The sequence below is a fragment of the Lactuca virosa genome, chromosome 3 (assembly GCF_052849685.1).
Source record: "Lactuca virosa cultivar CGN04683 chromosome 3, Lactuca_virosa_CGN04683_v6, whole genome shotgun sequence".
NCBI lineage: Eukaryota > Viridiplantae > Streptophyta > Magnoliopsida > Asterales > Asteraceae > Lactuca > Lactuca virosa.
The window spans coordinates 171,345,397-171,369,886 of NC_136428.1; the positions used below are offsets into that span (position 1 = coordinate 171,345,397).

At 35.5% G+C, this 24,490-nt stretch overlaps 2 protein-coding genes across 2 annotated transcripts; both read left to right on the forward strand.

The window, feature by feature from the left end:
• Window positions 1–6,272: 6,272 nt before the first annotated feature.
• LOC145164262 (uncharacterized) lies at window positions 6,273–6,926 on the forward strand. Its single transcript, XM_079082983.1, has one exon. The coding sequence runs from the start codon at window positions 6,273–6,275 to the stop codon at window positions 6,924–6,926; it is 654 nt and encodes a 217-aa protein (XP_078939109.1).
• An 894-nt stretch (window positions 6,927–7,820) lies between these two features.
• Window positions 7,821–8,279, forward strand: LOC145164263 (uncharacterized). Its single transcript, XM_079082985.1, has one exon. It carries the CDS (start codon window positions 7,821–7,823, stop codon window positions 8,277–8,279), a length of 459 nt encoding a protein of 152 aa, XP_078939111.1.
• The last annotated feature ends 16,211 nt before the right edge of the window (window positions 8,280–24,490 follow it).

A 24,490-nucleotide genomic window follows, 5' to 3' on the forward strand; every position in this document is an offset into this window, starting at 1 on the left:
GTCCGTAGATCTCGATGCTCAATTTAGGTGGACAACAATATCTTTGGTCGTCGTCAGCTGAATGGTCCTTAAGGAATATTATCTAGGAACTTAGGATCACATTGTCTTGTCACTTATAGTATGTCCTAATTTTGTCACAATCTCTCGTGTTTAAGTGGACCACAATACCGTCGATTGACCAGATCTATTCATGAAGGGAGAGGTACTGATAAACGGATAAAGGCTGTCTAAAAACTTTGATCCCAAATCACTCTTAAAGTTAGATATCATTTTTAATTTTGTTAAATTTGTTCATAGTTTTCTTCTAATTTAAATATCAGGGGAGAATTAAAAATTTTAAAAACCAAACAAAAATCAGAAAATTAAAAAAATCCAAAAATAGTGTTATTTCTGTTTTATTTCTTTTTCAGAAAATATGAAAAATCCAAAAATATTGTGTGCTAAGTTTTCTTTTAGTTTTGTTTTGTCTTGAAAGGTGAATTTAGGTGTAGATGAGACTCATGGAGTTTGAATCGAAAATTTCTGAGCCAATGCTTCATCCGTGAGCATCGAAGAATTCTCATTCGAAGGAGCAAGAAATGAAGATTATTCTTTCAACATTTAATCCTTCAACCCCAGAAGCAAGGTGAAGCTGACTTGAAGATTATGTGACAGATTGCATTGAAGCCTCCTCAATCAATTTGCTGCTATCTTGAACCTGCTGAAGTGATCCAGAAGATTGTTTCTCTCTGATATTCTCTCTGAAGATTCTCAAGCTAAAAGCACTATCTTTCAAGAATCAGTACAAGAAGCCTCCTCACCCAATGTGCGTTCAATGTCAAATTCTGAAGAAATGCCCAACTGCTCAAGATGAAGTCATTCATTAAAGATTCATCAAGTTCATCTTGAAGCTGTGAAAAATTTGAAGATTAATGCTGAAGCCAAAGCTCCCAATGAAGATTAACAACAAAAGCCAGCTACATTTTAGGGGGAGCTTGTTGGGTCAATTTAGAAAAGAAAGCTATAAACCAAGGGGGAGATTGTTGGGTCAAAATATTGGTTTATACTTTGCTTTTCTAGTTGATTGTATTTTTATGTAATATTTTATGAGTTTACGGTCAGGTTTACGGCCAGGTGGGTGTTTACGGCCGTAAACCCTGTTTACGGCCCAATGGGTGTTTACGGCTGTAAACCCATTTACGGTCGTAAACCCATTTATGGCCCATATTCCCCAAGTATATATATATATATATATATATATATATATATATATATATATATATATATATATATATATAGGTGTTAGGTGGTTGAGGAGGGATTGATGAACAGAGAAGGAGTGTACGGAATAGAGAGAAGACAGGAGTTTTAGTGTGTGTAAGTGTGTGAATCTTGTGTAAGGCAACTTCATTCTAATGAATACATTCAAGATTCATCATCTTCTTCTTCTCCTTCTCTTCTATTTGATCTGACATCATCCAATTGATTGGGATTCCGCACCATCAATTGGATCTGATTGATACACAAGCAGATTAAGGACTTACAAGAACCTTCCCGATGAATCTGCAAAGAGGCTTGGTGCTTACGGCGTAAAAATGTATCTCACGACTTGGATGTCTGTTCTCCATGATGTGGTGCCTAACTTTAGGAAACTATTTATATCAAATTTTAAGTCAAAATTGGGGTCATGCGACATAGGCTGCGATATCCAGGGACTAAGAACGATCAAGAACTTATGAGAAACCCTTGGAACGATGTAGAACATTTAGAGATTAAGTTTTGAAGTGATTTACGCAAAGAACACAATACATTCATTTGGTTTTCTAGTTTACATTATGTCTAATCTAGTTAACTTTGTTTTTACTTGTGTTTCTACTATAATTATAGGCTAATAACCCTTTACTTTCGTTTGGTGATGATGAACCCTAATACTTTGATTTGATTTTGTTATTTATGTATTTATTTATGTTGGTTTAACTTGTGTTTGATAGATCGATAATCCTAGCATGTTAACGTTCTAACCTTTATTGTTTCTCCTACAAGTTTTTTGTAGTTAGATGATCACTCTTATTAGATACACTCGATATCTAGTTGTTTATGAACATTGAATTGCTAGATCTAGTGATTGAATAAATCGTAGAGTTAGTGGTCAAATTTAGTAACATTGATTGTGTTAGAAAGCATTATTAATTCATAATATGTTCTTATATTACTTGCCTTGATTATAGATAGGTAATCCTTAGATTTATCATTCATAGTCCAATTATCCTTAAAATCAATCTAGTGTCCAACTTGTGCTAAACCATTGCATAGTAGCTAATAAATTGGTAATTACGAGGAATCGGAACATGATAAGTAGTAAATTAAAAATTTGGTAACCAACATATTTAATCCATTAGTAATCAACCATACGAAAAAAGGATTCAAAACTAAACGAAAGTACTCTTAAATCTTGAATCAAAATCGTTTTTCTATTTTCTTGCTTAGGTTTATAGTTCTAGTAGTCACTTGATTGCTATTTGCTTGATTTAAGTTACTGGTCTTGTAAAATCAATAACCCCCCCCCCCACCCTCCCGCACTTAAAGTTATTTCTTTTAGTTTAAAAATAGCATTTGTTTTATCTTTAAAATTTATGTTCCTTGTGTTCGACTTCTTACTTGCTTTACTATACTACTACGCGACTAGGTACACTGCCTAATTGTGTTTTAGCTGATAAATTTATATAGGATTATAAATTTAAAGCTTTTAATGAATTTAAAATACATCAAGTTTTTGGCATCGTTGCCGGGAAAGAACTTACTTTTCTACTGAAAATTATTTCCCTTAGTTGAACGATTCTTTTTGTGGGATAGGAACTCCCAAAAAGTTATTTTTTCGTTTTTTGTGAATACAGTAACCACGATGTGACCACTACCTTGCCATAATGTGGAAACTGTAGTTTTTCAGTTTTCAGTTTTATTACGTTTTGTCCATTTTATGTGTGTTTCCTTGTTTTGTTTCAGTAGTTCATGACCAAATGATCCTCCTTCAAGATTGTGCCAACTTTGAACGATCCGAAATCCAAATTTCACAAGAAAAGGAAGGGAAAAAAAGCTGGAATATTTTAATTTAGACAAAACTGACACCGAAGGAGAAGCAAGCGAACCAGAAATCAAGGGCTTTTCTTCTGATGTTATCTCTCCCTTCAAGAAACCGGATAAAAAGGAGAGTGGGTATGAACCAAAAATCGAATACAAGAGCGATATCGAAAGCGATATAGAAGACATAGCTAACATTACAACCATGAAAATTGTGTTAGCTATACCCACTGAAGTGGGCCAATTATCAAGGCTTTTACAAGATAGATTACCAGGAACATTGTCGAGAAATACCGAGACGAATCCAAAAGAAAATGTGTTAGCTATATCCACTAAATAATGAGAGAAGTTAGAGCCCTTAGTACTCTTAACAACAACCAAAGCAAGTCCTGATCAAAAAGTCGAAGGAGTAGGGAAGAAATAGAAAAACGAGTCTGCCCAACAACCACGGCGTGGTGACCAAGATGCCATGACGTGTCCATTGAACAGAAGTTTTAAAACTTTTTTTGTTAAGCCATACAAGTCGTCATTTCCATAACCATCTCGAGCCAAGAATACCTACTGGAGCAGGAGCATAAGATATTTTTGGAACAACTGAAGGGGCTCTCGATTAATATTCCATTCATTGAATCTATTGCTAAGATGCCCAAATATGCAAAATTATTGAAAGATCTTATTAGGAATCGTAAAGAGTTGGAGAAGACCTCTACAATAGTACTTAATGAGTAGTGTTTAGCGGCTCTTATGCAATACATTCCAACTAAGATGATGGATGTGGGGAGGTTGACTATTCATTACGAATTGGGCAAATCAACAAAGACGAATGCACTAGCTGATTAAAGAGCTAGCATTAACTTAATTCCATATTCATTTTACCAAAAGCTCAAAACCTACTTCCGGCGATTTCGGTCTTTCAAAATAGTGCAGTCGCCGGCGGGATCAAACGCCGGTGAATCCTAGATATCATCACCATGGGAGATAACTCTTGGTCGACACTCAGTTATCGCAATAGGAACGTCAACGTGGATGGCAATCGTAGGGATCATCAAAGCAGTCAAGAACCAAAAACTAATTACGTAAGGTCAGATATAATCTCCCTCTTTATCACTAATTTTCTGGATTCAGTTCAAGTCGAAGACATTCAGAGGGTATGTGGTCGAGCATGTAGTCTCTTGGGTAAGATTGTTGGAGTGTATATTGCTAAAAAACTATCAAAATTGGGGAAACGATTTGGCTTTATTAGGTTTTCAGGCGATGGTAATTGTGACTCCCTAATAAAACAGTTTCGTGAAGTATGGTTTGGATCATATAAATTGTTTGCCTCCCTCCCTCGTTCCCTTGGAAATAATAATCGTTCCCCCCAACCTGTTGGCCTCTCCTCAGCAGTCCATCATAACGAGAATGTAAAATCCTATGTGAATGTCGTCCGAGGCCATCCTAATAATACGAGAATCAACACTAATACGGAGGAGATCATCAATCTTCCTTCTGGAGACTACATAGTTGAAAAAAGACAAAGGGCATGCCTTGTTAAGGCAAGAGATTTTTCCACTCTTCCCAATCTCTGGGTGCTATGTTTGGATGAGGGATTCGATAACTTTGAGATGAAATATGTTGGAGGTTTGTGGGTGCTAATCGAATTCAATTCTAATAATGCATGCAAAAAATTTATGAATAGTGAAGCTATGGATCATTGGCTTTTAGAAAAGAGAGCATGGGATCGAAATTTTATTCCATCAGAACGATTAGTATGGGTGGATGTTGAATGAGTCCCTCTTTCTACTTGGAGTAAAGAGTCATTTAGAAAAATCCTCTCTAAATGGGGAACAATAGCACAGTTAGATGATGACCTGGGAGAAGATATTTACAAGAATAGGATATGCATACTTACAACTATCCAATCTATCATTTCAGAAGTGATCAAAGTACGTGTTGGTGGGATTATACATTGGATTAGAGTCAAAGAAGCTCCGGGGTGGACCCCATCCTTTGTTCATGATTATCCTGCTCCTGACTTGGCCGAGAGTGAATTACAAGAATCGGAACAAAACGAAGAAAGGAATGATGAGGCTTCATTGGACCCCTTTGGTATTTATGATGCTATTGAAAAAATGAAAAAATATGAGGTCAGCAATGATATTAATAAAGGATTTAATTGTTGGGGTAATGGCAAAAAATACAATAATAACAGAGAGAGACCTCAAGGGCAAAATGGGAATTCAGTAATGGAAATTTTTTTTCCTCATGCTCCTGCTGATCGATGTGCTTCAAGTTTGTCTGCTGCTTCAAAGATTCAGTCATCTATAGCCCCCGGACCTGCTATTTGACCCCCCCAGCCACTGCACCAACTGTTCCGGCCTCTGATGTTGCTCTGAACGCTGCTACTGTAGAACCCGCGGCAGCTGAAGAACCTGCTGCAACAACTGACTCGCAAGCAGCTTTCTCTGCTTTATCCATTCTGATAGCTGCCTCCACTGTTCCTGCTTATTTTGTTAATCCTGGGTCTCTTCAAATTGAAAAAGAAAACTCAAACAAACAAGCTCCGGTTGGTTTCTCATGTGGTTTTATTCGCATGTCGGGCATCCCATCTATGGATGATTCTTTATCTCATCCACCTGGTTTTCAAATATCAATCAAAGAGAGAACGATGTTTTCTCAAAGGGTTCTTTCAACACTGACTCAATAGAGGTTGAATCCCGAAAAACAATTGTTGTAAGAGGGAGTATTGGTTTAAATTTGAATTGTTGTTCTGAGCATGTGAAATATTCTATTCAAGAGGAGCGATTTAATAAAATTTAGATATGAGTTGTTTATCTATTAATATCCAAGGAGCGGGATCTTTTGAGAAACGGGTGTGGATAAAATCTCTTTGTATCAAATATAAGATAAATTTTCTAGTTATTCAAGAAACGAAGAAGGAGCTAATAGACCTTTCTCTTGTTCGCTCGTTGTGGGGTAACCTCGCATTCTCTCATGCTTTTTCTCCTTCTCATGGCGCTTCTGGAGGTATTCTAGTTTTCTGGGACCCAAATATTTTTATTCATAATAAAGTATCCATCTCTGATTGGTATGTGGCGGTGGAGGGGGTTTGGGCTGTCTCTAGCATGGATGTACTGCTAATTTCTGTCTATGCTCCCCAAAAAGACGATTGTAAAAGATAATTGTGGGATGAAATCTCTATCTTGATTGCTTCTTTCTCTGGATAATGTGTGCTTATGGGGGACTTTAACGAAGTCAGAAGCGATTCTGAAAGGTTTGGTTCTCAGTTTCAACATGTTCCTACTAGATTTTTTAATCAATTTATTGATCGGGCCGATTTAGTTGATATTCCTATGGGTGGGCCCCGGTATACATGGAGCAACAAATGGGGATCCAAGTTTTTTGAACTGGATCGTTTTTTGGTCACTGAAGGTCTTTTGCAGTGCTTTCCTCACCTTATGGGTTTGGTTCTGGAGAAAAACATCCATGATCATCGACCTATTGTCTTATTAGAGCACCGGGTGGATTATGGTCCTTCTCCCTTCCGTATATTCCATTCTTGGTTTGAGCTTGAAGGTTTTGATGATGTGGTTCATAATTCCTGGAACTCCAATATTGTTGAGAATGAGATCAATAATCCTTGGGTTATTTTTAAGAAGAAGCTCCAACTTCTCAAATCTAACTTAAGATTATGGAATTCTAGTGCTCGAGATCGTCTGATTAGCAAAAGGAAACTTCTTCAATACAAAGTTGAAGAGATTGATGCCTCTCTTATGATTGATGGAGGTAGCGCTGTTCTTCATGAACAAAGAGTTTCGGCTATTAAAGAACTGACGGACTTAGATCATCTTTCTAGAATTGACCTGGCACAGAAAGTGAAAATTAAGTAGGCAATTGAAGGGGATGAGAATTCTAGTTTTTTTCATGGTACTATCAATCGAAAGAGACGTCAGAGTGCTATAACGAGTATCATGATCGATGGTGTCTGGGAGGATAACCCTGGGAAGGTTAAGAAGGAGTTCCAAAGTTATTATAAAAATCTTTTCTTGAAGAAAAAAGGAATACGTCCTACTACTGATCCTACTCTGTTTCATACCCTCATGGATGATCAAGTTCTCCTCCTTCAAGCTCCTTTTTCTCGTGATGAGATTAAAAGGGCTGTTTGGGATTGTGGCTCTGATCGGGCTTCTGGCCCGGATGGTTTTTCTTTTTGTTTCTTGAAAAGATACTGGAATCTTATTTCTGATGATTTGGAGGCTTTCATTCAACATTTTCACAGTCATTGCTCGATCCCAAAAGGTTGTAACGCTTCTTTCTTTACGGTTATCCCTAAAGTTCGTGACCCTAGTCATGTTAGAGACTTTAGACCTATTAGTCTAATAGGGTGCCAATATAAAATTATTTGTAAATTATTAGCTAATAGGTTGGCGGAGGTTATTAGTTCTATCATTAGTCTGGAGCAGTCTGCTTTTGTCAGAGGTAGACAAATCTTGGATGGCACATTTCTTCTTAATGAGGTGGTGGCTTGGAGTAAGTCCTCGAATAATCCTCTTATGATTTTCAAAGTGGATTTTGAGAAGGATTTCGATTCCGTTTCGTGGGAGTATCTTTTGGAGATTATGCAGATTATGGGCTTTGGCAAACTATGGTGTGATTGGATTGTGGAGCTTCTTAGATCTACTAGGGCTTCGGTTCTTGTTAATGGGTCACCTACTGATGAATTTCAAATTCAACGTGGCCTGCGATAAGGCGATCCATTGTCACCTTTTTTATTCATCCTGGTTATGGAAGGGCTTCATGTCGTTCTACGGAAAGCTCATAATGCAAATGTTTTTCAAGGCATTTCTATTAGTCGGATTGAAATCTCCCATCTGTTCTATGCTGATGATGTTGTTTTGCTATCGAAATGGGACCCAACGAATGTTACCCGAATCATTCGTATCCTGCAGTGCTTTTATTTAGCTGCGGGGCTAAAAATCAACTTACTCAAAAGTAAATTGATTGGAGTGGGAGTTCCTTTGGCTCAGGTTGAGGTGGCGGCTCGTAAAGTTGGGTGTGCTCCTGATTCTTGTCCTTTTATTCATCTTGGAGTCCCTGTTGGCCAGAACATGTCTCGGATTAGTGATTGGTCTTCAGTTGTTTATCGTTGTCAGTCAAAGCTCTTGGGTTGGAAAGCGAATTGTCTTTCTTCTGGAGGTCGCCTAACTTTGATCAAATCGGTTCTTGGAAGTCTTGGAAGCTAGTTGATGTCTATTTTCATGGTTCCGATCTCCGTTGTTAACACCTTGGAGTCTCTTCGAGCTAGGTTATTTTGGGGTGCTGGTATAAGTGAGAGACGCATGCATTGGGTTCGCTGGGACAGGGTCTTAGCCCAAAAAAAGAATGGGGGTCTTGGTGTTGGTAGTTTGTATTCCTTTAATCGGCCCCTACTCTATAAATGGCGATGGAGATTCTTTCATAATCCGGAGTTGTAAAGGCTATTTATGGTTCGGATGGTGGTTGTAGCTCTTTCTCTCATAGAAGAGGTTCAATTGGTCCTTGGAATGGTGTTATTCGGATGCTTGTGCAGCTTCATAATCATGATCTTGATCTCAGTCCTTTTAGTCCTATTAGAGTTGGTGATGGGAATAGAACTTCATTCTGGCACGATGTATGGAAGGGGGATACCCAATTGGTTGCTTCTTTTCATAGGATTTATGCTCTAGATCTTCATAAATCTACATCAGTTCGTGATAGGGTGCTTCTCGGTTGGAACTTTGATTGTCTCAGGCGTTCTCCTAGAGGGATATTGAGGAGACTCAATGGACTACTTTCACTTCCTTAATGCAGGGAGTTCTTCTTCCTTCCACGCTTGATTGTTTGGGATGGACTATCGATGTCTCGGATTCTTTTACGGTTTCTTCTCTCCGAGCTTTTTTAGATAGTCATATGTTACATTCAGGGGGTCCTGAAACTCGTTGGAATAATTGGGTGCCTATCAAGGTGAATATTTTTATTTGGAGATTGCAGTCTAGAAGTCTTCCGACTAGAGAAAATCTTTCGCTCCGTAGGATTACTATGGATTCCATTCTTTGCCCCGTCTGCTCCAATACTGTTGAATCTATTGATCACCTTTTTCTCCAGTGCAATCAGTTGATCGACTTATGGACCCGGTTAGCTGTTTGGTGGGATGTTCAGCTTCTTCAGCTTTCCTCTATTGATTATCTCCTCTCGTGGTCCGATTCTCTTTCCCTTAAAAGAGGGCAACGACAAGCCTTTGACACTGTTATCATCACTACCTTATGGTGCCTGTGGAATTTTCGTAACTCCACCATTTTTGGATCGGCTCAACCCAGGAAGTCTCTCATTTTAGACGATGTGATTGATAGATCTTTTTTTTGGATTTCCAGTAGGTATAGAAAAGCTAAAACTAGTTGGACCTCTTGGCTTCATAATCCCCTCTTAGCTTGTAATTTGTTGTGATGTCTTTTTTTCCTCTAGCTTCTTGCTAGTTTTTTAATAAAATCTCTGCCGTTCCAAATTTTTTTTTACCAAAAGCTCAATCCACCGGAGTTGAAGTCTACAAGAATGGCCATCCACATGGAAAATAAATCCATCACATACCCTCGTTGAATAATGGAAGACTTATTGGTGAAAGTTGGGAAGTTTGTGCTTCCAGTCGATTTGGTAGTTTTGGATATGAAGGGGGATGAAGAAGTGCTCATTATTCTAGGAAGACATTTCCTAAGCACCACTAGAGCACTTTTTGATATCTGCAACTCCAAACTTACATTACGAGTGGGGGATGAAGAAATTACCTTTGGGGTAGATCCTAACTCCAAACCTTCAAGAGGAAGTGGTGATGAAGAATTCGATGTGGACGGAATGGACGAAGAAATGCATGAAGATGATGACAAGGTGATAAACGAAGAAGAGGGAGATAATAAGTTGTTGGATTAGATGTCTAAGCCCATAACTATTATTGGTATGTACTTGACCCGAGAGTAGCATGGTCCATTTGGGTTGCATATCATCAGGACAGTTTGTTAGAATAGACTCTTGAGAGAAGGTTATATATGATTTATTAATATATTATAAGTTCTAATATATTAATCTGAAATCATATGTTTTAATTAGTATTGATCAAGAATTAATTTGGAATTAATTTAGTGATCAAAAGAGACTAGTTAAATCTATGGGGACTAATTATGGTAATTAGTTATATTTATATGTGTTGGGCTTATGATCCATGTTAGACCAAGTTTATGTATGGATACATAAAGAGTTGGGCCACATGAACCATGGATCATAAACCCATGGGTATGGGTTTGGGTTAACCCATGACCTTTGGAATTCCACATATAAATTTGTTGCTTCATAGCCAAAATCACTACCAATGTACTCTTAGAGGATATGGACGGTTTTGGTGTGTATGAATTCTCTCTCAAGTTTCATCCTTTGTCCATGATGTGTTGTGACTTCATTTGAGGCTTCCACACTATTGGGGCTAAGCTCTTAAGGCCAAATACATCAAGACTTCAAGCTACATAAAAGGTATGTAACTCTAACTAGTATCTTGTATGGTTTATGTCAAATGCATGCTAGTTATAGGTTTAATGCCTTGGAAACCATTTTCATGTATAATTAGTGAAAACATAGATCCAAGGTATTTAGGGTTGTATGTGCACCATAGGATGTTGTAGTATACTAAAACCCAACAGTGGTATCAGAGCCAAGGCTTGTTTTCAATTATACTTGATGCAAATGGCTGAAAATCAAAGTTTTTTGATGTCTGGATAGGGGAATCGACGAGTCCATTAAGGGACTCGATGAGTCCATGTACAAACTCATCCAACTCGTCGAGTTTGTTCTTGCACTCGGCGAGTTGGACCCCCTGACAACATATCTTCGAGTTCTTTGGCTGGAATTGGACTAGGAACATTAACCTAAGCTGTTTTTGAACTTCTAAACCTATTTTTGATGTGGTAATGTTCATGCTAATCCAATTTCAAAGATAATTGTCATAATTTCAAGATTTGTATTAGTTTATATGTTCATGCTAATTTCTTGAAGATTGATGATATGAATTATCTTGTTCTTATGAGTTGGTTTAGATTAATAGAAAAATTATGTGATAATTTGTTTTCGATCCAAATTGATCTAAAAGTTGTTCATAATATGTGTTTTTGTAACTTGTCCTCAAGTTATATGAAAAGTCTCATTTATGATTTTTAAGACTCATAAGATTTCCATAAGTTATGAAAAATGAAGAGTCTCATTTTTAAATGTTTTAAAGTCTTCCATAACTTGTCCTCAAGTTATGGAACTTGAAGAGTTTTTCCATTAAAACTAATTTAAACTCATAAGTTATGGAAACCTAAAGTTTTTTGAATTGTTCAAAACTTGCCCTCAAGTTTTGGAATTTGTAAAGTTTCCCCCCATGAATACTTTAATTCCAAGTTAGATCCTTAGAATTTTAATAGTTTAAAATTCAACCCTTATACTATTATAATATTATAGGTTTAATATTTATATATATGTATAAGAGTAAGTCAGTCTTACCGTTAGTAGGCCTCATTCACGAAGCCGGTCTATAAGGGGGTATAAGGTTACTGCCTATAAAATGGCAGTTTAATGGGTGTCCACTCTCACCCACCGCTTCCTTGACTAGTGGAGGGTCGTTAGCCGAACAGATAGGACAAGGACTATAATTTTCATTAAAAGTATAATGATAAATATAAAGTAACTAAACCTTATTAAATTCCCAATCTTAGTTACTTTAAGAAAATGTGAACTTGGTGCTAACCCATGAAATTACACTTTGTACCTTACCAAGTTGTTGGTGGAGCGTGTGTGGTTAACCGGCACACTAACATGGACTAGTAAGAGTGGCAAAGGGTAACTTAATGTTTATCATGGATTGGTGGAGCGCGTGTGGTTAACCGGCACATCGATTAGGTGATAAAGTTAAGGGTACCAAGTTAATTTTCATTGTTATTCACACCTTGTTTGTGATCCTCGGCATCCCAGACACAAACTTGAGAGGGCACAACCGAGATTTAAACATGCCATTGAAAAGTTCAATGAATCTCAAAGGATCTAGGAGTTTCAATTCACTTAAGACCTAAAATTCTTTTTCGTTTTTCGTGGTGGAAATTGGTGAATCGTCATTCGCCTACCTTTAAATATTTTATAGCTTGGATTACGGCATCCCTCTTCCAAGTTATAAAATATTGTGTTGGGTCCTAGCCTTAATATTTCATATTGGGTGTTATATTAAGGACTTAAATCAACTAACTTGAATTTCTCCCATTGTAGATGTCTGGTTCAGACAACTATGATCTTCCCAAATCTCTTGGAACAAGCTTTCCTAATGAGGATGATGTCCCGCGATTGGATAATGGAAATCATACTTCTCTTCCTCCACCTCCTCCAATTATTCTCCCTAACCCACAAGTTCTAGGTCACTCAAGCCCTATTGGCAAGCAAAGTTTGTGTGTGCTGGCATCTTGGAGATGAAGTCATATATAGACATGTCGGGAGAGTTGGGTGTTAAAGTCTTGAGGAAGTTGGTTGTTGACTAGGTTCTTCAATAACTTCCTAAGTGACATAGTGAGTTCCTTTGGGACTACTATATGACAGACCATGACATGACCCTTAATGATCTTACCTATTTGCTTGATGTTGCTGAATCAGCAATGATTTAGGGCACTGGTAAAGCAAATTTGACTGGAAGATCTACTTTCCAAACCTTCATGGACATTGACAATGGAAACATTGGAAGTCCAGAAAAGTCTTCTCTTCCCAATGGAAAGGGATCGGCCATAGTCAACCCGGTTGACCAAATGGTAAAGAGAAAGGCTAAGTCTGAGATAGTCCCATGTACCATTACTAAAGAGTCCATATACCATAAGAAGGGGCATTGGTTGCGAAGCTGCCCATTTACCTGAAGAATCATAAGGATTGTAAAGTCAGAATGTATGACTCTACTTCAGGTAAGTCCACTATCTAACTCTATTAAGTTCATATTTGGAGATTCTTATTACATGATGTGACTAGGTCACATTTTGATGTTTTGTAGAATCGAAGAAAGGAAGCTTAAAGGAAGAGTAAGTTAATTCTGGTCGTGAAGAGATGGATTTCAATCGCATGATCTGGAGATCAGAATCTTGAGTTGCTACTTAAGAGTTATGATATATTGTTTAGGAATAGATAATAACATGTTTTTCATATTGATTTGCATTGTAAGGACAGGTTTTTCCACAAGTTTAAAATAAAAGAAAAAGATTTTAATTTTATTTATTTTTAAATATCCTTACAATGGCATTTGTGAAAAATTGTTGTTTATATGATTCCATTGCTAGCAATATTGGAAAATGGATTTGATTCTTTCGTTTGTGGTAGTGTCATAATTTACCAAATAAGAAAAGATTCTCATCACCCAAGTTTCAGTTGGATAGAAACTCGGAATCATGCAACTTGTATTGTATGATGAATGAGAATTTTTCATCTTTGGAAAATTAAGACTAATTCCTTGTTCACATGTATATGTGAGTCAAGTGAAGGACTAGGAGATCGGGTACACTAGGTTGTGCGCTGATCAGGTCCACCAGAAAGAACGATAAGGCTATTCGTCATGATTTACTAAAGTTTAGTAAATGTGGTTGTGCTTACAAGGTTGAGTATAATTCTGAAACATTAGAAAAGTGTCAATGTAAGGCATAACGAATAAGAAGAATCAAATTAGGCAAAAAAGATAAAAGTTTCTCCAATCTGAAAAGATGGGAGAGTACTTGAGTATCATGTTTTATGATCATCTTAATGATTATGAAGAACCATGTCACAATTGATCCTCTAAGGACATCTTAGTGCATTCGTATGACTAAGAAGAGGAATCGCGAATTGTTGGAATGGTTAAATCAAAAGATGAATCATACTTCGTTCCAGAATTGAGTCTTAGAGTAATACTCCAAGATTGTAACTTGAGTGACATAATCTTAAGAAGATTTATAGCACTTGTCAAATGTAGAGTAAAATGTTTCTTACTCTTGTACATTTGAAATTGGTAAGTTGTGATGTTTTGGATAAAACAAAGACCAACTAAGGCCAATTGTTTGAAGTGTTTGTCTTGATAAGAATCCGCACTAACTCTTGAATATTTGTTTTGTCAATAAATGGTTCTTGACAAGAGAATCTTATATGTAAAGAGGTCAGTGGGAGTCTTAAAGATCTTGAAAAGTTTCAAGAACTAATCAAGAACAAAAATGTTGTTTATCACTAGCACACGACTTGAGGTTTATAGCCCATCGTGTTGACATATTATTGTTTCTGTGCCCATTCCAGTTAAAGTTAACTATGCATGTGAGTTCTATGAGTTCTTAATTTTTTGCATAATTACTTGGAAGCAATGGTAGGCCCTTGTGCTGTCGGGTGGCAAGAAAACTAAGATTAAACAAGTTCAGTCCATATGAGTTTGGATTTGTCACTAACCTTGTCTTGTGATTATGGTTATGAAAAAATTACATGGATAGGAACACATACACCATAAAAATCTAAGTGTCATAAGGTTTCTCTCCGATTCATGAAAATGATGGTGAGGAAACGCTTTCGCTAAATAGATTTTAAGTAGATAGCAATTGTGATATTTGCATTCTCAAGGTCGTTAGTGGAGCGTGTATGGGTAACCGGCACACTAACATGGACTTGTGAGAAATGGCAAAAGTATAAACAATTGAGACTATGATTACGGCATCCCTTTTCATAGTTCTAAAAATTGTTTAGACACACATGTGAGCTATCTAAGGAAAGGTGTATGATATTGATAAAATCTTATCAAAGCATCTCGTATTAGAAATCTGAACTTTGGTAAGAAAGTCAATAAAGTATTGATCTCTAGAAGTCCAGCTGATTTCTGGATACATGTCAAAGCTAGTGGGAGCATAAGTGTTATGCTAATAATTATCATGTTAGTGGGAGCATGATTATTATGTTTGGTGCTGCAAGTTAGCAATGTTAATTACAGAAAACAAAAGTTTCAATTGGGAAAAGTTGTTTTGCTATAATTAAGGGAGAGGAAATTATACTTCATTCCAATTCTAAAAGCTTAGATTGTGAGTCTTTAATCAAATTTAGTCATAATTACATTATTTGCGTTCTAAAATTCGATTATGATTACGACATCCGTGTTCATAATTCGAATTATGAGAACATGGAAAATAGAAAAATATTATAGCAAAAGACTGGTCTAGTATCATGTCTTTATGTGAAACATCATGAATCGTGTCCCATATGCTTCGGATATAGGATCGATTTTATGTGCTATAATATTCATCAGTTCTAAATTTTCCAAATGCCTAGCGCATTAAGAGGGACAAAGGAATAGAACTGGATATGACTAAAATGATTAAGCAATTGTCGAGGACAATCTGAGGTTTACCAAAGATTGGTTGTTCATGGACAGTTGGAAGTATAGTGTTAATTTTGGAAGGACCTTATTGACATATTCTGAAAAGAGGCAACTCTTGTTCAGAAGTGATAGTCAAAATGGAATATGGAAATGTTTCCATAAGTGGAAGTTATTCTTTAAATCTGTGTAAGATTAGGAAACTTAATGCAAGAAGGATGTTCAAAGGAATGTACTTTGAATATGAGACTTCGTTTCCATGGAATTGCTTTCCATTGGAATACTTTGTAAATGTCTGTTGCCAAGTCTTTGTGACTTTTGTGCATAGTCATTACAAGAGGATCAATGCATATAAGTTTAGAATCTAACAGATTTCAGTAAATGGCAAAGAATCTTGTATTCTTACATTTGCAGTAAGGATTTGGGATTGTGAAATGAGCATCATTGGAATCATGTTCAATTGATCTATTTCACAAATTAAGGATCATAGACAAACATAGTTTGCATACTTGGAGTATGGCATAACTATCGTTTGGACAAACATAGTGTGCATGCTTGGAGCATGGAATGACTATTGTTTCAGTTCAAGTATTAAGTTGATTATCTGAAACATTATACAATGAATAATGAGTAATCATTGTGGTGATTAAATAAAAGGTGTTTTATTTACTCTCACAAGTATTGGGACCATATAGGATTAGTATTATTCTTGTGTTTCACTTTGCATGTTTTGACTTCCCGAATAACTAGGTTATTCAAACCGTCCGCAGTCGATCATACTTTGGAAATAGGTATTGAGGCAAGACTGTCATGAATGAGTCTATAGTTTGTCTAGGTGGCCTAGACATAGTTGCACTATTCATGAGTGCTCCTGGAATAAGATTCGAGTACTGGATTAAACCCACGCTCATTTGAATCACTTCATTGATTTTATCACGAGTGATCATGAGACGATAATATCTTATATTCTTCAAACGGAGACGTGTGAGTTGTAGTTGCGAGTCGGTTGCACATTGACATATGTAAACGCACCAGTAACTTGGATGTTATAAAACATATCGTTGTGTGTAATTTGATGAGTAAGTACAAGCAAAAATTTGGGTCGAAGTTTATCCATTCCTTTTACCCTTGGAGGGATAAAAGCGATATATGTGGGCCCCTCGATGATTTAGTGATGACAAACATAAGTGCTCGGCCGGGCCTGGACTGATTTGATTTGTTCAATTAGTCGATCGTCATAAATCGGAAATCGGGAAACAACAGATGGACAGAGAGAATTATTATAATCCATGTCTCAGTCCATATGATATCTAGAATGGAGGAATATATGATCCCTTTCTAATGGATGCGTCATTGATTTGTTCAGAGTTCTACAGCGGCTTTTAAGAGCTACGATTGCTACTCAGGTTGTAGAGTCATACTTGCAATAATAGTTATTAGACTTATGCAAGTGGGAGACTGTTGGATTAGTGTCTAAGTCCATAACTATAATTGGTATGTACTTGACCCGATTTGGCATGGTCCATTTGGGTTGCATGGCATCAGAACAATTTGGATAGACTTTTGTGAGAAAAGGATATTTATGATTTATTAATATATTATAAGTTCTAATATATTAATATGAAATCATATTATTTAATTAGTATTGATCAAGAATTAATTTGGAATTAATTTTGTGATCTAAAGAGACTAATTAAATATATGGGGATTGATTGTGTAAATCATTCATTCTTATATATGTGGGCTTATGATCCATAGTTCTTCATGTTGGGCTAAACCCATGGGGTAACCCATGGATACTCCATGGAGGTTAAAACCCATGGATCATGAGGAATATGCAAAGTCATGAGTTACGTGGTGTAACCCTAATAGCCACAATATATAAAGACCCCATAGCTCAAGAAATCGGCCCTATGGATTCATTTGAGAGGGCTAGCCGATTTTGAGCATAAGAACTTTTCTCTCAAGTTATTCCAAGTTGTTGGTGGTGTTGTGTGAGCCATTTGAGGTATCACACTTGGGGCACTAGGCTCTTAAGCTCCATGGAATCAAGCTACAACAAAGAGGTATGTCATTCTACTAGATTCTTGTATTGTATATACTTCATATTATGCTAGTTAGGATGAAACCTTGGAATATAGAATATTTCCATGCATAATAGAGAAAACATAGATCCAAAGTTTATAGGGTTGCATGTACACCATAGGAGTGTTAGAATGCTCAAAACCCAACATAAGCTAGAGGAATTGGAGAAACTAACGGAAGAAGAATTACGAACTTGGGAGAAGCCAAATCCAAAAAAAGAGGTGAAACATAAAAAACCTCGAGCTTCAATCCCTACGATCTTTGAAGTTTGCGTGTATACTACCCCTAGAATGGCATTAGAAAAGACGATTAAAGAAGAAGAGTTTGATGATGAAACAATGGAACATGTGAGCAAGAAGCCCATAATTGACAAAGGAGATGAGGACATGAAGGAACCCGTGTAAGAGCAAAACAAAGCTAAAGCTGGAGGAACACATGGAAACAAACGCAAGCATGGGGAAGGGGCTAAAAAAAGAAGTAGGAATTCGAAAAAAAGCATACAAGAGATGTGTTGTCGAATATAAGAGAAAACAACTGGAGCTGAAAATGAACATGTTGATCCCACTCCCAACCGCAACAACGTAGAGTGGGAAGGAGTCTGGCTCACGACTCCTTCAAAAGAAGCGCTTTCGGGAGGCAACACGTAGTTTGAAGAGATTTTTATCCTTTTTTATTTTTAGTTTTGTTTATTTGTGTTGTGTGTTTATTTTTATTTTATACATTAATGGTATTTGTTTTCTTGTATTACTCTTGGATTTGTTTGATTTTTTATTTCGTAGAATTTCGAAAGCAGAAAATGAGTTGAAAAGTCGTGAAGAGAGTTAAAGATTATAATCGAGAGCCACGACTTTTAATAAGTGTGGGGTCTGCATCGAGATTTGTGAGAGTTTATTCTATGGAATCATGAGAACCTCGTTGATGATAATGAAGACTTAAAAAAAGGAGTGGTTACACAACATGAACCATTTTCGAGTTATAGCAATTTTGGGATTCTCAGTCCCACGGCGTGGTCGACACTTTCCCACGTCGTGGAGTGTCATCCAGTCGCGCTTATGGAAAAGTCAATTCTCATCGCCACGACGTGGTGTTACCTTTTCCACGCCATGGAGACACATTTGATCGCGATACAAAAGAATCGACGCCATGACATGGTCAACACTTTTCCACGTCGTGATCATTGTTCATTGCAACTTTTTGCAATATTTTGTGCACCACAATTTAGAAGTCGGTGTTCTTGATTCATTTTTACGACACAATAAAAAGCAGTAAAACTCTAGTTTCCAACAACATTCGAGATGTCTAAGCTTTCTCACGACAATCGGTCGATCCAATCTCACGACTACTACCCAAGGCGAGTTCGTTCCCTTTCTTCCTCTATTATTTTATATACTTTAATTTTTTTATATACAATGAGGGAATTGTATAATTTAAGTGTGGGGTGGAGAATCGAAATAGGATTACAAGCATACTTAAAAATAAAAAATGCTATAATTAAATTTTTTTATATATTATAGTCTTGAAAAATGGTCTAACTTAAAAAATCTAGTACATAATTTTTAAATTTTTTGATATTAATGCGTTAGAACTAGTTTTCTAAGGTTTTATGATATGATTTGATAAGAACTCTAAGATTTAGTTAAACCAATATGTTTTAATATATTTGTGGCTTCCCAGACCTAGTGAAATCATAAAACAAAAATGCGAACTTGTGTAGTTTGTGGGACATAATATGTTTTGCATTGTAAAATATCTAGACCCAATAAAAAGCTTACATGTGACAATTTATCTCCTGGGTCATTTCTGTTAAAATAAAATGACTCAAGTTCCAAGGATTATTTGTTTTAATTTCTGCTTCAAGTCTAGTTATGTATAAAAAAAATAAGTAACAATTTAGGAGTGGAGCTAATATGTGGTCTTTGAGACTCGGTGAGTATTCCCCCCCACGGATATTTATATATATATCTACTTAATTATAAAAGCTTGGATGGATGGAAAAGGGATTGTTACATGGGTTTCATCGAAGGTCATGGACTCCATTAGTGGTCTAAGAGATTCCAAATACTCTAATGAATTTCTTAAAAAGTCATGAAATGTAGTATTAATAAAAATAAAGTTAGTATTGTTTGTTTGTGTATATGTGAAAGTTGAAATTGAAATATTGAAAAAGAAAAAAAAAAGTGAAAAAGAGAAAAAGTTCCACAAATATAAAGTGATGCAATAAAGTTATATATATATATATATATATATATATATATATATATATATATGTGTGTGTGTGTGTGTGTGTGTGTGTGTGTGTGAGAGAGATAAAAAGTTGAGTCACTTGGAATTTGGCAATAACTTTTGAAACGAATGGGGGTAATAAAAATGCATAGGTGGTAGGAATGCAAAAATGAATGTAGTTCAAAATAAGTAGGGAGCGTTTATGGGGTTTGTGAGTATTTAGGGCTTGGTAAATGCTTAGGATTAATTTAGACACAAATATATGCATTGAAGTGAAATGTAATTGGTGAATTCAAGTTGGATTGTTTTGTTTGATATTGTTGAGCAAAGTTTTAATGTGATGTATTAAAAATAATGAGTTTTGCTTGGGGACAATCAAAATGCAAGTGTGGGGTATTTTGATATTGTTATATGTATTCATATATTTAGTACAATATTTAAGTACATTTAGCTTCATTTTGTTTAATTATTACGATATGTTATACTTATAAAGTGTAAAATATATTTTATAGCCAAAAGGGACATTCACAATGGAAAATGACCAAATTGGAAAAACTTAGAAATTTGGAGGGTTGACGTATAAATTAAGAGGAATAAAAGAGGAGAAAACATGCAAACTGAAGATACCATGTCGTGGCATTTATTGTTCCACGACGTGGAGAATAAACCCTTCTTGATGAATCTGCGAAGGGGCTTAACGCTTACGGCGTAAAACTGTCTCCATGGCGTGGATGCCTGCTCTCCACAACATGCCGCCTAATTTTAGGAAACTATTTATATAAATTCATAGGTCAAAATTTGGGACATGCGACAGAGGCTGCGCCTTCCAAAGACTAAGAACGATCAAGAACTTCTGAGAAACCCGTGGAAGGCTAGAGAACAATTGGAGAACAAGTTTTGAAGAGATTTACGCAAAGAACACAATAGATTCATTTGATTTTCTAGTTACATTATGTATAATCTAGTTAACTTCGTTTTTACTTGTGTTTCTACTATAATTATGGGCTAATAACCCTTTAATTTCATTTGGTGATGACAAACCCTAATACTATGACTTGATTTTGTTATTTATGGATTTATTTATGTTGGTTTAACATGTGTTTGATAGACCTATAATCCTAACATGTTAAAGTTCTAATCTTTATTGCTTTTCCTGCAAGTTTTGTGTAGTTAGATGATCACTCTTATTGCATAAACTTAATATCTAGTTGTTTATGAACATTTAATTGCTAGATCTATTGATTGAACAAATCCTAGAGTTAGGTGGTAAAAGTTAGTAACTTTGATTGTGTTATAAATCATTATTGATTCATAATATGTGCTTGTATTGCTTGTCCAATTATCCTTAAAATCAATTTAGTGTCCAACTTGTGCTAGACCATTGCATACTAGCTCATAAATTGGTAATTACTAGGAATCAGAACATGATAACTAGCAAATTAATAATTTGGTAACCAACATATTTAATCAATTAGAAATCAACCATAAGAAAAAAAAAAGGATTCAAAACTAAACGAAAGTACTCTTAAATCATGAATCAAAATCATTTTTCTATTTGCTTGCTTATGTTTTAAGTTCTAGTAGCTACTTGATTGCTATTTTCGTGATTTAAGTTACTCGTCTTGTCAAATCAGTAACCTCCCCCCCCCCCCCCACCTATAGTAATTTCTTTTTGTTTAATAAATAGCATTTATTTTCTGTTTAAAATTTCCGTTCCCTGTGTTCGACTCCTTACTTGCTTTACTATACTACTACGTGACTAGGTACACTTCGTAATTCTATTTTAGCTGATAAAATTAGATAGGATTATAAATTTAAAGCTTTTAGTGAATTTAAAACACATCACAACATAATAAAACTTTTAATTACACTGGTTAGGTGTTTGTTTTAACACATATAATGACTTATCCAACTTGTGCATACTTATGGTCATTTCCACACATAATGCAACCCTTTGTTTTTTCATATATACCTATTTCTCTACTCACTATTTTTGTTTAAACATTCATTTGCTGAATAACTAGATTGTAAATTGCAACCAATGAAATTAGTAATCTTATAATAGGAATACAAGCAACTAGTGCATAAGTATAAAAGTAGTCAATACCTATTTTTTGTCTAAAACCTTGAATGAACAATCGAGCCTTAAATTTGTCAATTGATCCATCGAATTTCATATTTTCCTTGAAAATCCATTTGCAACCTAATGGTTTGCAACGTGAAGAATATCACACAATACCTACATATATTTTCATATGATGGATTCCAATCATCATTAATGGATTCTTTCTAGAAACCAACATCTTGAGATTTCATTACATCTTCAAATGTTTTAGGATCTTATTAAATACAAGGGGCAACTCTTCCTTTTTGTCTTTTAAGTTCTGTTTGAGGTCCTTCCATGAGGGGGTAATTTGTTTATAACACTTGATATAGAAATGGATTCATCCATCTACATTTTGTGTTGTTCAAATTTTCCAAGTATACATATGATTTCATTGTACCGTAATCCTCCATTTTGTAGTTGTTAAAATTACTTACAAGGAACTTCTTGAGAGGAACTTCCTTAGCCATATACTATGATTCTAATTGTTCTCACCGATCCTTTGTAGATTTAAAATTTTGATAAAAATCAAAGAGGGAGTCAATCATGTCATTCAAGATGTGCCACAACAGATGTAGACGTCATTTTCCCGTTTGCTCCTACAACTTGTGGTTTCCATATTTTCATCTTCAATAAATTATTGTACATGGGTACTTCGAACATAAATAAATTTTAGAGTGATAAAAAAGAAATGTATATTTTTTTGCTAATGGAGAAAGTCATTTCCTTCAAAGGTTTCAAGTTTTTCGAATTTGGAACTCATGTCCCTCATAGATTTTGCAGCCATTGAGATTCCTTGAGAGACAATCACATATTTTAGGTTAGTATATCAGTTAATACTTGTATAATTCTACTATCATGTATGAACTACTTTCCAAAATCAATAATTTCAACACTAATGCATGAGGTATCACGAAACCATATTTGGGATAATCCAAAAACAAGAATTCTTAATTCCATACCAGATCAGAGATTCAAACACAGAAACACATTGCTTTGTTTGATGCTTAACCGAGCATCCGTAATATATATATATATATATATATATATATATATATATATATATATATATATAGAGAGAGAGAGAGAGCTAGGTTCAAATGTGGATTGACATCTATTGTGCGGACGTGTGGACATTGCTATTCTGTGAGAATGACAAAGAAAATATGTTGTTTGATAATATGAATACGTTCAATCTTATAAAACTATTGTGATTATCACACATTCTCATTCTCACTAATTAAATCGTCTATAAGGTTATTATAGACTTTTTATTATTATTCTCATTCTGTCAGAATGCTGTCAGAATGTTTATTGATTCGCATTCTGTAAGAATGAAAATGGGTGAAAAACGATGCGTAAGAACAAAACGAATTAGAAGGGAGAATGCATGAAAATGACGATACTTGTGTGAGGTTGAACGTACTCACATTACTAAACAACCTATTTTGTTAGTAATTCTCATAGAATAGCACTGTCCACACATCCGTACAATAGTTGTCCATCCACATTATAACCTATATATATATATATATATATATATATATATATATATATATATAAAATAAACGAAGGTTGAAGTTGTATTCGCTTATTTTTTAAGGAAAAAATCATAATAGTTTCGAACAGTTGTGAGTACTATCAGATGGAAATCAATTGCCATGTAAATCATATTGTATATGAATATGGTTTCGGGTCAGGGCATTGCCCTGTACCCCGCAATGGCTTTCTCCTATGATCCTGCGAGGATGCTACCCATTGGACCCTGCCAAGGTGATGCCCCTTTAAACCCCGTCAGGAGCGCTACCCTCGGACCCTCCGTGCTCCCGATTTCACTTTAGCATATCCGAATGTATACTTTGTACTTCTGATCTTGGGTTGTAGCTAAAGCTGAACTTAACATGTCTCAAGTTAATCCCGACTATACTAAATGAATTGATAAACCTAAAATCACCAACATTCATTCTTATTTATCTGAACTGATTAGTGTAATCTTTGATTAAGTTACAAAACAAAAATTAAAGTAAACTCATACATAAATGAAAATAAATACTAAAACTTTTCAATTGGGCTAAAGTCGTGTGTCGAATGGCCTAGAATACCTTGAAATTTAACAAAATAACAAAATATGATCATATGTTGGTTGTCGTTGATTTTTGTATTTTTCTATGGTAGTCAATTTTTGAATGCAACCATTTCACTAAAGGTGGTGGGTATGGATCACACCCTTTACATTATTTTTTACCACATTACATGCCATATCATTTTCCACACCATTTCATTTTTGTTAAGAAATGATCACCACACACAACACCATACCATGTTTTTATTGGTTAAAAAATAATATATATTTTTTTTATTTGTAATCTTTCTCTCATGTCCACAACACAAGGCGTTGAGCTCCTCCTCAACGCATCTTAACATAACATGGCATGGTGTTTCAAAGCCTTTTAAAGTTGTTAAGACGGGTGTCATATATGATTCTCCACATATTAGATGACCATATAACTTACTTTAAAGCACCATAATTGCAATAGCGACTTTTTTTTCACAAACATTATAAATACAAGTGCCCTTTAGTAATTTTTTTCTTGTAATGATAATCAATCATATTTCGGAAGGTTTGCCGTTGAATTTTTTTTTTGGAAGGTTTTGTCATG

Bases quoted from the DNA above. Each gene is read 5' to 3' on its own strand.
- LOC145164262 (XM_079082983.1), top strand. From the start codon at position 6,273: ATGGGGGACTTTAACGAAGTCAGAAGCGATTCTGAAAGGTTTGGTTCT.
- LOC145164263 (XM_079082985.1), top strand. From the start codon at position 7,821: ATGGAAGGGCTTCATGTCGTTCTACGGAAAGCTCATAATGCAAATGTT.